Source organism: Wyeomyia smithii, chromosome 1, assembly GCF_029784165.1.
Source record: "Wyeomyia smithii strain HCP4-BCI-WySm-NY-G18 chromosome 1, ASM2978416v1, whole genome shotgun sequence".
NCBI lineage: Eukaryota > Metazoa > Arthropoda > Insecta > Diptera > Culicidae > Wyeomyia > Wyeomyia smithii.
The window spans coordinates 11971045-11983024 of record NC_073694.1 but is presented as its reverse complement, the minus strand read 5'-3'; the positions used below and the strand labels follow the sequence as shown (position 1 = coordinate 11983024).

General features: G+C 37.7%; 1 protein-coding gene across 1 annotated transcript; it reads left to right on the top strand.

Annotated features, from left to right (window-relative positions):
* Positions 1 to 8845: 8845 nt before the first annotated feature.
* On the top strand, positions 8846 to 11386 carry LOC129717477 (transcriptional protein SWT1). The gene is made up of 2 exons (XM_055667386.1): positions 8846 to 9399; positions 9459 to 11386. Exons 1-2 carry the CDS (start codon positions 8959 to 8961, stop codon positions 10743 to 10745), a joined length of 1728 nt encoding a protein of 575 aa, XP_055523361.1. The 5' UTR covers positions 8846 to 8958; the 3' UTR covers positions 10746 to 11386.
* The last annotated feature ends 594 nt before the right edge of the window (positions 11387 to 11980 follow it).

Below are 11980 nucleotides of genomic sequence, written 5' to 3'. Positions count from 1 at the left end.
ACAAAACTGTTGGTATCAAGTAGAGATGTGAGCCGAAATTTTCGTACACGTGAAATATTTTGTATTATGGAACATCCTGTGAAAAGTTTCAGTGGAAGTTAACCCTCTCTCTACCATGGTTACTCTAGAGCACCCCAGGTTTGGATGCAAAAAGTCTTTCGAAATATTTACCAATGCTACTCAAAATGCATAAATATATTCTTGAACAATATACTGATTGTTCAAGTGCACATTTATGCATTTTGAGTTGGATTGGTAAATATCTCTAAAGGCTTTTTGCATCCAAACCTATGGTGCTCTAGAGTAACCATGGTAAAGAGAGGGTTAGAATCGATGCACGTTGTTTTTTTACATTTAAACACAGAGAACAGACTAAAGCCTGTAGTACACTCTTTGTCTAATGGTCAAATATTTGACCTTCTGACATAATGGTCAAATATATTTGACATCATGGTTGTTGTTTGCCCGTGTTTGCCCCATGTTAAAATTGGAGAGTGACAAATAATTATCTTTGACCCAATTTTTATCTGCCAAAAAGTGACAAATATTTGACGCTCGGTCAAAGAGTGTACTACAGGCTTAACAAGCAAACGATTAAAAGTGTGTAAAACAGTTTGTGTGCGCAGGAATATACCCTCCGAATTACACCCCTTGTCAATGATAAATGGTAAAGTAAGATGTGATGTAGCCAGAGCTGCGATTAATCCAAGCAAAATGTTGACTATGACGAGAAAGAAAATATCATCGCACTCGTTTTTTTCTCTAATGAATAGCCAGTAACCATCACAGTAAGCGTGGAGATCCGACAAGTGAATCAATATCTTGTCTCTTTTGTTGCCATTTTCGGGTTTCCATTGTCAACCGTCGTGAATGTACAGAGTTTACTCGGAAATATCACTGCAATGCAAATCTAGGTGATTTTTGGAACATCAAAAATCGGTTCAGTAGCGTGATTATTTCAGTGCCAGCTTGAAGTTTGTTGCTATCAGGATTTTTTAAATTTGATTTGCTTTGCTGTATTGGGATAACTACGCTAGCGTTTGTTCTGTTATTGGTAAGATCATTGAAATGAGATTAATTTGGATGATCGATTTTAATTTAATATTTGTTTAACTAGATTTTGTTACAAAACCAAACATGACTGAAATTGAAATTGAACAGTTTCAAAGTTGAACCGTGCCAAAATTTAACAGGATCTGTATATAAATATACATACCCATACATAGTTAAAAGTTTTCTGTTTTGCCACCCGCGATTCATTTTTTGCCGCGAACTAACACTGTTTTTGGTTTAAGCTACAACAAGCACGATATTCAAGAGTCAAATTCATAAACTCAAAGAGCAACTAAAAATGGAATACAGTAATCACCCGATTATATCTGTACCCGATTTTATCTACCCCCGATTTTATCTGCCCCCGATTTTATCACATTTTTCACCCGATTTTATCATCATAAAACATTTCATTAAAAAAATGTCAGGGTGAACTGATTTTCTATTACGCTTCAATATTTAAGATATTTTTCATAATTCTGTGTATCATTCTGGATGCAGTTTACATTTAAACCGATGCACAATGTTACATTTTGCTGTTACCGTGCGAATAATTGAATAGTGATACAAATGTTTATTATAACCGTATAATATGTTCGGAGAGGTTTCAAAATATTTGAAAACGCATCTTTTGATGAAAAAATCTGGGTGATCAATCCTCCTAAAAGTGAGATAGAATATTTACTTTTTCATTAGATAAAGATAGACGCTTGGTGTCTTAAGCAAAGTATTAGGTGATCTCAAAACAAGAAACTTCACAGAAGACATCATGTTTCTATCTCTTATATATTGCAAGCAACATGAAGTTGCTTGCAATATAATCGTTATTCACATTTTAAGATTTTTCTGGTTGCAATATGTGAGAGATATGAGCTATCTTCGGTAAAGTTTTGTGTTGTGGGAACATCTAATATTTTGCTTTTTAGGTTTTTTATTTTTTTAGGTTTGTTCAGAAAAGTTTTAGGCAACTGAATTATCTATCTAAAAAAATGTTTAAAAAAAAGTGATGATGGATTTTTTATAGTCACTTTTTGTTTTTAATTTTTTTTTTTTCGGTACAGGATCTCAAATTGAATTTTTGAAATATTTTTTATAAAAGCTCAGACAGTTTTCTCAAATTCATCCCTTGACAACTTTTCTCTATCCTTTGTCATTATTCAGATATATCGATTTATGAAAAAACAACTGCAGCTTTTTTCATATGTTTGTACAGATAAATTTTCCAAAAAAAAAATTAAAATCGCTGATTTTACGTATTTAGTTATTGATTTAACATCTTCAATAAAAAAAATAAAATTTCAAAAATTTCCCGATTTTATCACTTTCCCTATTCTACCACGCCAAAAATCATCAGGGTGAATTATAATCGGGTGATCACTGTATTATTTTTCAGATATGAGATCATTTGAAAAAAATTAATAGAATTTGTTTATTACAATTGGTGTTGTGTTTATTACAATTGGTGTTAAAAAGCATATTCTCTACTGAGAATAAAAATGAATGATCATACAGATTCAAAATGTACCAAACTTAAATACGCTCAGTTACAAAACGACGTAAAGGCCCGAATACACACACGGCGTGACAACGCCTTCCTGACGAAAATTGTCAGTACCTTCTTAAAACCTTTTAATGTGCCTTCTAGCATCTGCCACCTTCCACTCGTCTACACGGAAGGAGCAATCACGCCGTCTCGAACTCCGCCGTGCGCTAACCTTCTTGTCGTCATGCCACCTAATTCATGTTTGTTTATGTTTGTTGGAAGAAAAAATGAGGCTACACACTTCTAGAATCACGGCGTGCCAGCGCCTTCGCCAAAAGAAGGCGACACAAGACCGCGTGGAAGGCACGATGCGTCTACACGAAAGGCAGTCAAGTACGCAGCTGAAGGCGGCGAACGACTACCTTCTTCACTAGAAGACAAAGCTAGAAGGTTCTGGTTGAAAGGCGTCCCAACGGAAGGCGCGTTTACGCCTTATAATTTGCATGGAGAAGGCGTCATTACGCCGTGTGTGTATTCGAGCCTTAATAGTTGTTTATTGACAATGCTTTTAGCCGGCGTGCAGCCAAACCGAACCAAGCGTCGAAAGACATTTACCGCCGCGATTGCTGTGTAGGCAAGCTGCTACAGAGAATTTTTGTTATAATATCGTTATCAAATGCTCAAACGATTTCGTTACTTCATAATAGATAGATTATTACTAATCATATCCACTGGGTGTCAATAACTCAATCTGAGAAAACGGCGCTTAGTTCGGTCTGATCGCACGCCGACCATATATCAATATCATATATATCAATTGAAGAAAAATCATTGATTTTATGTTTGCTATCCTAATAACATCATGCTGTCAAAATGAACTTGATATTTCTGCTGGTTCAATCTCAGTACAGCCATACCCGAATGATGGAGAAAGATAGCAAGAAAAAAAATGAGAGTGAGAGTTGACGCTAACAGAACCATCGAAACATCGTAAACTCTTTTGTAATGAACCATGCATCGTAGTTGGCTGATTCTGGTGTTGCATCATTTTGGCGTAATGTCAGTAGTATGATATTGACTTTCCGCAGCTCTGGATGTAGCTACCATCACCGTGGAGCGAACGGCATAGAGCTTTCTGACAGCTCACCCGAAAAAAAATTTACGATGTATTTTGCGGTGAAAACAGTAAACGAACAATGTTTTGTATTGTAACCATAAAAAAACATGGTATTTTTACTGTAAGTTTGCAAACGATTTTTGTCATTACCATGTTTTAACAACGTTTTTCGTTGTTGCATCTAGCACCGACAATATTTTCACCATTAAAAACATTGTCAGTGACTTCTAAATGTATGAGAAAAATGCCTGAAAAAATGCTGTTAAGATACATAACAACACCCCTTTTTCACATACTTAGACATACGTAACATAAGACATACGTAACACTCAGGTAGAAATCTTCCAAAAAAGTTGGTACAAAATGAACTACTCGGAAGTACCAACCTCTGTAAAAAAAACCTCTGTTTGAGTAGTTTATGGCGGTTGTGTACCTGCGCAGCCCTGCATTTGTCTCGTTCCCACTCGAAAAATGCAGCATTGATTTTGTAAACAACTTTTTGACAGTTTCATAAGAGATTTTGTTGAGCGCTCGAGTAGAGCCGCTATGATGAAAATTCATTCCGTTCATTTTCGTCGAGCAGTTCATACTGGTGTTGGTACCGGGTGATGTGGGGCAAAGAGTACCAAAAAAAATCGCCAGTGTTTCGTATGTCTAAGTATGTGATATAGTGTACAATTACAGCAAATTTTAAGGTTTTTTTGATGTTATTTTTTCGGGCAGTCACGCAAACTAAACTCGGATTGTTTGTCTCATAAATGACTCTTAACTATACCGGGGTTAAGCAACTTGAAAAATATAGTCTTCTTTGAGTTTCTCGGTACTGGAAATCAAATATTTATTTTGTAAGATACTATCCGTAAACAAATTACACAATCCGCGTAGGAATAAATAAAGTTTCAAGTCAGTGAAAGGAACTGCAAATTCCGCAATCAATGCAAGCATTTTGACAGCACATTGTTGGCCTCATTTTCAATCCGACTTATTATGCATTAAGTTGAAAATTGGAGTTGCCGACTAGCGACATTCGATTTTTCTCTCATACCGTACATTATACTGCCTATAATCGCATATCAGTCCCATCTGGAAAATCATCGAGTTGAGAAAACAGCACTTAAAGATATTTTTCTTGTTTTGCGTATATCACCTGTTTGAGGTGAGTTATTCTAATTTTTTCGTTATAACGTAATGAAATAGACCTCAATCATAACTTCTTCATTAAAAACTGACTTTTTCGTGAAAATTACAATGAAAAATAAGGAAGAGACGGAGATGCGATTATTTAGGCCAGTAGCAAAATAATCGCATACCAGTCTCACTTTCGACCGCTCGGTGTAGGAGTAGTCATATTTTTCTCGAGTTTTTTGAATATGGGCAGACGTTTATGGCCGCAGACAGGTTCTAAATATGCTGCATGAAGAACGGCGGAGACGTCCACCCGTTACTTACCCCGGCTTTAAGGTCGTCGTTGAAAAAGCAAAGTATAAGGTTGAAGTCTTGGATATGCTACTGAATAATTTCCTTTCTTACGTCTTCAGTTTTTCACAATACGTGCTGAATAAAATTATTCCGCATTAGCCCGTGCATTTAGCATATTAGAAAAGTGGTATTGAGAAAGGGAAGTTTCCGATTTCATTACAATAGTGACTTGACGGAAGACGACGACGATGGAAAGAGGTACAAGTTGTTCTGAGCTAAGGAACTAAAAACGATTTCTTCTGAGTTCTGATAATTTCAACTTAAATAATCATTAGAAGTGAGCAGATCATCCACAGGAAATTACCCCTTACATAAAGCAGCTTTGCTCAAGGTTATTATCCCTCTGATTGATAAAACAAAGAACCTTCCAGGGACGAACTTTCAGAAAAAGCTGCAGTTTCAGTGTCTACTTAAAATTATCTTTAGTGTGAAATTTATTTGAAATAACCTTGAACTTATTAATTATTTGAAGATTTTTGAACAGTTAAAAACTTGAAAAACAGCATCAAGTATTTATTATATGGATTGAAGCAAAAAATATGGCCATACTCAGGAAAAGCATTTCGTGGGACTGATATGCGATTATTTTTAAGATGGGACAATTTGACCTCACATTTTTTTCTGACTTTTTCAAATAAAACATACTTTTTTGTTTCTTTAATCGATAGTAGAGCAAAAAATAGATAGAACCTAATATTTAACTAAAAAACGATAAAAATCCATATGGGACTGGTTTGCAATTATAGGCAGTATACCTAACGTCGGAAGTAATGCGCTATACCAGATACCAGATGCGCTATACAGCGCACTACTTCCGACGTTAAGTATAATGTACGGTATGAGAGTAAAATCGAATGTCGCTAGTCGACAACTCCAATTTTCAACTTAATGCATAATACACGGTGTAAAGTGCACCAATACATACACGATTGGAGAGGTGGTTAATTGTAGATTTCTCCATCACATTCGGTCTTTCGCGTCGTCAGGAATAAAAAATCGCAACTTTGAGTCAACAAGAGCCTATAGAACGATAGTGAAGTCTCTCTTATAGTTATAAAACAAGGATCTAGAATTTAGTGGAGGATCGATTCTAATATGTTCCCCGTTCATGGCTCCAATGCAGTTGAAAAAAAAAATCACCTTTCCACGTAAGTACACCTACGTAGTCTTGCTTCATTGTTGTAACAATCGCATTGACAGTTTCTTTAATGATATTGGAAATAGTACCTCTTCCAATTCTGAAAGCCAAGCGAAGTGACTGCTGAGATTCTCCTGCAGAAGTAGTTAGAAAAATCTTGTTTTGCAAGAAAAGTATGAACAAATTTAAAATTTAACCTGTAGCAAGATATCTCAATGTTAAAGAAAGCCCTTCTGCAGTTGGGATGCTTCTCCGTAACCAGATGTCTTATAATTTTTGGATATATGGGTTGACCTCATGAACATCAGAAAAATTAATAATACATTATAAATAAAAGGTAATAACACAGAGAACAGACTAACAAGCAAACGATAAAAAGTGTGTAAAACAGACTGCGCACGCAAAACTATTCTCTCCGAATTACACCCCCCGTCATGCTGAGTTGTAAACTAAGATGTGATGTCGCTACTGTCGCCGTAGAGCGAACGGCATAGCCAATATACTTTAACGTCAGTACCAACGGGAGTGAAAAGTACATACACTGATGAAAACACAGTCTGTTTAGCGACGGTAGCGACATCACACTTTACTTTACCATTTAGTATAACGAGGGGTATTATTTGGAGGATAATTCATGGCACACATTCAAAAATTTTACACACTTTTTTCAGACCGTTTGTTCGTCGCTTGTTAGTCTGTTCTCTGTGGTAATAATTTGAGCGGTTCACCAACGATTACACTTCTTTCTTAATCGAATCAGGAAACCAAATTTTTGTTCGAGGGGTTTGATAGCTAAAGTCGTTTTTTTCGCTAATTTCCGCACACTTAAGCTTTGTTTATGTACGAAAATGCAACAAACCCATTCGAGTCTTCGTTTGTGCATGGAAATTGCACAAAACACTTATAACGTTTTTCGCTTTCGTTTCGCGCAAAAAAAAAATCAGCGTTAATGATGGATTCTTATCCACGCTCAACAAGAATCCGCGTGAAAAATCGATGTAAATTAATGATTGGATAGATTGGATCCATGTTGTATGCACCGTTTGTAAAATGAACTACCTTCTGAAGCGATAAGGACCTTCGAAAGCCAATTCCATAGACCTATTTACTTACGAATGCGTTAGTGCCACGGGTTGAGGAAAATATGAACACATCGCTGTTTTGTTTGCAATGCCACTTTTTGAACAGCGGGACAAATATACAGTTGGACACCTATTGTTAGTTTAAGCTCGATTCTGAATATACTTTTCATCCGTGAACAAGAATCTGGAGAAGCTGCTGAACGTTATCGACAAAAGGTAGCAAGAAATGATAAAAAGTTGAAACAACGATATGCGATGATTTAAAGTTGGGGAAAACAAAAGCATTTTAACACGGCTCTACACGTTTACTAGTGTGCGTAGTTGAAAAGTCACTTATCTCCATTAATAAGTTTTGATGCATTCCTTTTTCGTCACGTCACAATAAATACGAATGCACTCACACTTTCCGATTTTTTTACCGAAAACCGGTAGCCTGGATTAAATTTCACCTAATTCAGGCTCAAAAAGATTATGCGTTGCACGCATCTCTATCGTGGAGATGCAAAGCGATACTTAGAATACCCCATTTCTTTGATAAACAATTCCTATTGTTTCTAGCTTGACACGTGCGAACAGTCTGCATAAAAATTTGTCGCTACATTAACCATAAGTAATCAGGCCACAAAACCGCTATGATGCCAACAGTCGGAGGATTTTGGCGCTGGTTTCCAGCCCACGCCATCAACTACCAACGGGATCCGTTTCTGGATATTATCATGGAGAAACCGTGTACCTACATTGTGCTAACCGAGATCACCGCGATGTTCGTTCGCAGAAAGAAACAGCTGGAGGAAGCGAGAGCCATCATCGATCCGGTGAAGCTGTTCCGACAGATCGAACAGGAGTTCGTGCAGCGGAACGCCCAAAATCGGGTTTGGTACAGGAAGGCATTGCTGGAGCAGTGAAGGTGTGTAATCATCTTCAGTTTAGAATTTTGTTATTTTTTATTAACAAGCAGCTCAATGTTAAATGCTTGGTTTTTTTATATTGAATAAAAATTGACGAGTTTATACTTCTAACGTGTAATATTTTTGAAATTCTAAATAAGGTAGTGCAACCTTTGATAAAAGAATGAATTGGTAAGCAGTTAATGCTATGATCTGTTTTACGTTCGTGTGGTATTATATGTAGTTATGATGATCAATAACTAAAGGATAAATGGCTCAACGACTGTGTAAAGGAGTGTCTTTCTTGTTTTTGTAAAATTAATCTTTTTTATTTAATCTAGCATTATGAGTTTTACTTAGGTTCTAACTGGCCAAAACTAGTTAGGCGATTTCTTTTATTTTTAGTGCTCGTTATGTTGTCAGTCTTCGAATCCTATAAATATGCCTCGAATGATAAGTTTCGTCTTCAAGTTAACCGGTCTCTTCTATTTTAACGGCTCTAATTGAGGAAGCGCGGTAGCAAATGTCGTCTAGCAACTCTTCAATGCTGTTTCACGTGTTTCATATCTGAAATTTGACGAAGATTTAACGTTTCGATCACTGTCCTGTTATGATGTCAAGATTGTTTTTGTTTTTCTTCGTCGCGCAATGATTAATTATATCAAAAACAAGATAAATTGCTTGAAAAAAGCCGAAAAACTATAGTAAGGTAGTTAAACATGTCCAACGAGAGATCATCAAAAACAAAAAAAGTCATGTTGCCGAAAGATTCCACCGAAGCTCGACCGTCGTCATCGACGTCGGCTGCAGCTTCACCACCCGCTACATCCGGGAGTACTAACGGAAACCCACTGCCACCGCACTGGTCCAAGATTGCGTCTAAAAAACGTACAGGTCTATTCTATTATTTCAACTCAGAAACAAGAGAAAGCACTTGGGATCATCCGGCAGTGCGTGAAGCGGAAGAACAAATCATCCGTCCGAAATTGGGCGCGAAAGTAGTACCAAAGAAATCTACCGAAAAGGTAGTTCAACTGAAGAACGATACGCAGTTTAAGAAGAAGAACTTGGCCAAAAGTAGAATGGAAACATTGCAGAAACAATTAGAATTAGAGCGGAAACTCGAAACTATCAAAAATAGCTGTGTAGCCGAGCTAAAGGTAAGCTTTATATTTCTTACTATGGTATAAACAATTTTTAAACGATTTTCTATTTTCAGAATAAGAAAAGTCCTCAAAAGACACCTCCTACGAAGAAAGTTACCTCAAGCAAAAATGAGATTAAAAATAAATCGGAAGAATCAGTCACCCCATCGGATTCAAAAGCAAACTTTAAAATTGCACCCAAAAACAGCAAAGTCGTCCTCAAGCAGTCACCAACGAAGGTCGCTAAACAAGAAAAAACCGAAAGTTTAAAGAGAAAATCAAATGAAGCTGTCAACGTTGTGCAAAAACCAGTGACCCTGTTGAAGCCGTTCAAAATTCCAAAAAAACCTTCGCTTCAAGATCCTCCAAAATTGCAACAAAATGAGAGAATCCAAGTTCCCGTCTCAACACAAAAGACTGACTCACCACTAGAAACACATCACGAAGAACCTCCTGAGGTACAAGTGAGTTTGCCAACGCGCGCAGCTCTGTCACCGAACATTCCCACGTGCCCACCACTGTTGGCTTCCACGCCGAAAATCGACCAATCCTTGCCAACCCTCAAATCACCAGCAAATGAGCGTCTATCCCTAATCAGGGCACAGCTGGCCGAAGGAATCGGTCTGCTGCCGGATGAGGATACCGAAATGACCGATTTGAGCGGTCTTTCTGAACTGCCCTCCCTGGTGGCCGAAACCATGGACTGGGAGGATATTCCAGAAGAGCTAGCAATTCGTGAAATTGTGGCTCTTCGACAAGCACAAAAGCTGTTACCGCCACCGGAGACCGAAGCAAGCATTCCCCGGTTTCAGATGCCTCTGTTCGACGGCATCAACTTCCAGCGGTTTTTCTTCGTAGTGCTCGATACCAATATCTTTTTATCACACCTGAAGGGGCTCGAGGAGATGCTGTCCACGTTTCCAGCAGCCGCCGGTCAACCAATTTTAGTAGTTCCGTACATAGTTTTACAAGAGCTTGATCGAATCAAGCACCGAGAGCAGGGTAAGTCGTTAGGCCTTGCCGCTAGTCACTCGATACGCTTCCTGAACGAACGTCTCCGGAAGCGAGATCCACGCGTCAAGGGTCAATCGACGCTCGAGGCCAATCAACCGTTGATCGAGATTACCAATCCGGACGATAATATTGTTAACTGCTGCCTGCAGGTTCGGGAGGCAATTGTCAGCAGCAATCCGACCACAGAGCTGCTGCTACTGTCCAACGATGTTAATCTGCGAAACAAGATGCTGGTCAACGGAGTGCAGGCGCTTTCGTACGCAGAACTGCTAGCCGAAGCTGATAAGCTCCGACTGGCCGTGGAAGATAGCGTAGAAGCGGCTACGGAGGCTGCAAGGGCCAGGTGATACGGACTGTACAGTGTTATTTCTAGGTGTAAGAAACAGGGACGTGTATGAACCTATTTTTGATATTAATATTAAATTTGTTGCAATATGACCGAACTTTGTTGAAAGATGTTCGAAAAGAAAAACGCGTTTTACCTCGAAAGCAGTTCTTCCGAGGGATTTCCAACGCGAGACGAACTATTTTTTTGTGATTGTCTTCTCTAACGCAGACATCAATCAGATAGATTCAATACTATTTAATATGTTGTTAAAGAAAACGTTTCAGAGGTTTCAGAAGTTCTGACAATTGATACGAAGCGTCGGAGTGATGATGGAACATACATTCAAATATACTTTCATTTTTATATAGATAGATTCGAGCGAAGGTTCTATTTGCTTTGATCGACTTATTTTGTCAGTTCCAATTTCTGGCCTTCAAAAATGACTGAAGTTCTGAAAGAACTCATAACACCATTTTTTTTCTTTCCTTATTTCCTTTCCGACTTAACTTTATTTATTGAAACTTATTACTAAAAACTTAAAAATGCCCGCATAATCAATAACCATAAACGGATGATATTTCATATGGTTTAACGATAGCCCATAACGAATAAAAAATATCACAAAACGAATTGAATCGCTCTTCCAGTGAAGATTAAAAAGTAAAATCGATAAAGATCATTTTAACTTCAGATAAGTGATAAGAATCACAAAACAATAACATCTATAGAGATAAGTGACTTTTCACCTACGCACACTAGTAAACGTGTAAACCCGTGTTAAATTGCTTTTGTTTTTTTCGAACCTGTAAATCATCGCATCTCGTTGCTTCGACTTTTATCACTTTTTCACCATTTTTGGTCGATTATATTTTGCGCCTTCTTCCGAATTCTGATCACGAATGAGAAAATTTATTCAGAAACAAGTTTAAAACATATATTGAGTGTTCAACTGAATTTTTGTCCAGCTGCTGAAAACATAGCATTGCAAACAAAACAACTAGTTATAAATATTTTCCCCAACTAATGGCACTAACACATTCGTAAGTAAACAGTCTATTGCTTCGTCTGATTGGTCACCCTATTCGTACACTATAGCGAGCATAGCGAGTGATGACATTTCGTTGATCGATTTTCCAAGCAATGCTTTTACGCTGTTGTCTTTCTTCATCGATTGTCGCTTAACCCGCCATTCCTCGAACGATGCAGCGGTGTGTGTGTCTGACTACCGCAGCGTTGCCATGCATGCTAAAACTG

Coding starts and splice junctions, on each gene's coding strand:
- LOC129717477 (XM_055667386.1), top strand. CDS start 8,959: ATGTCCAACGAGAGATCATCAAAAACAAAAAAAGTCATGTTGCCGAAA. Junction 9,400..9,458: donor GCTGTGTAGCCGAGCTAAAG/GTAAGCTTTATA, acceptor TTCTATTTTCAG/AATAAGAAAAGTCCTCAAAA.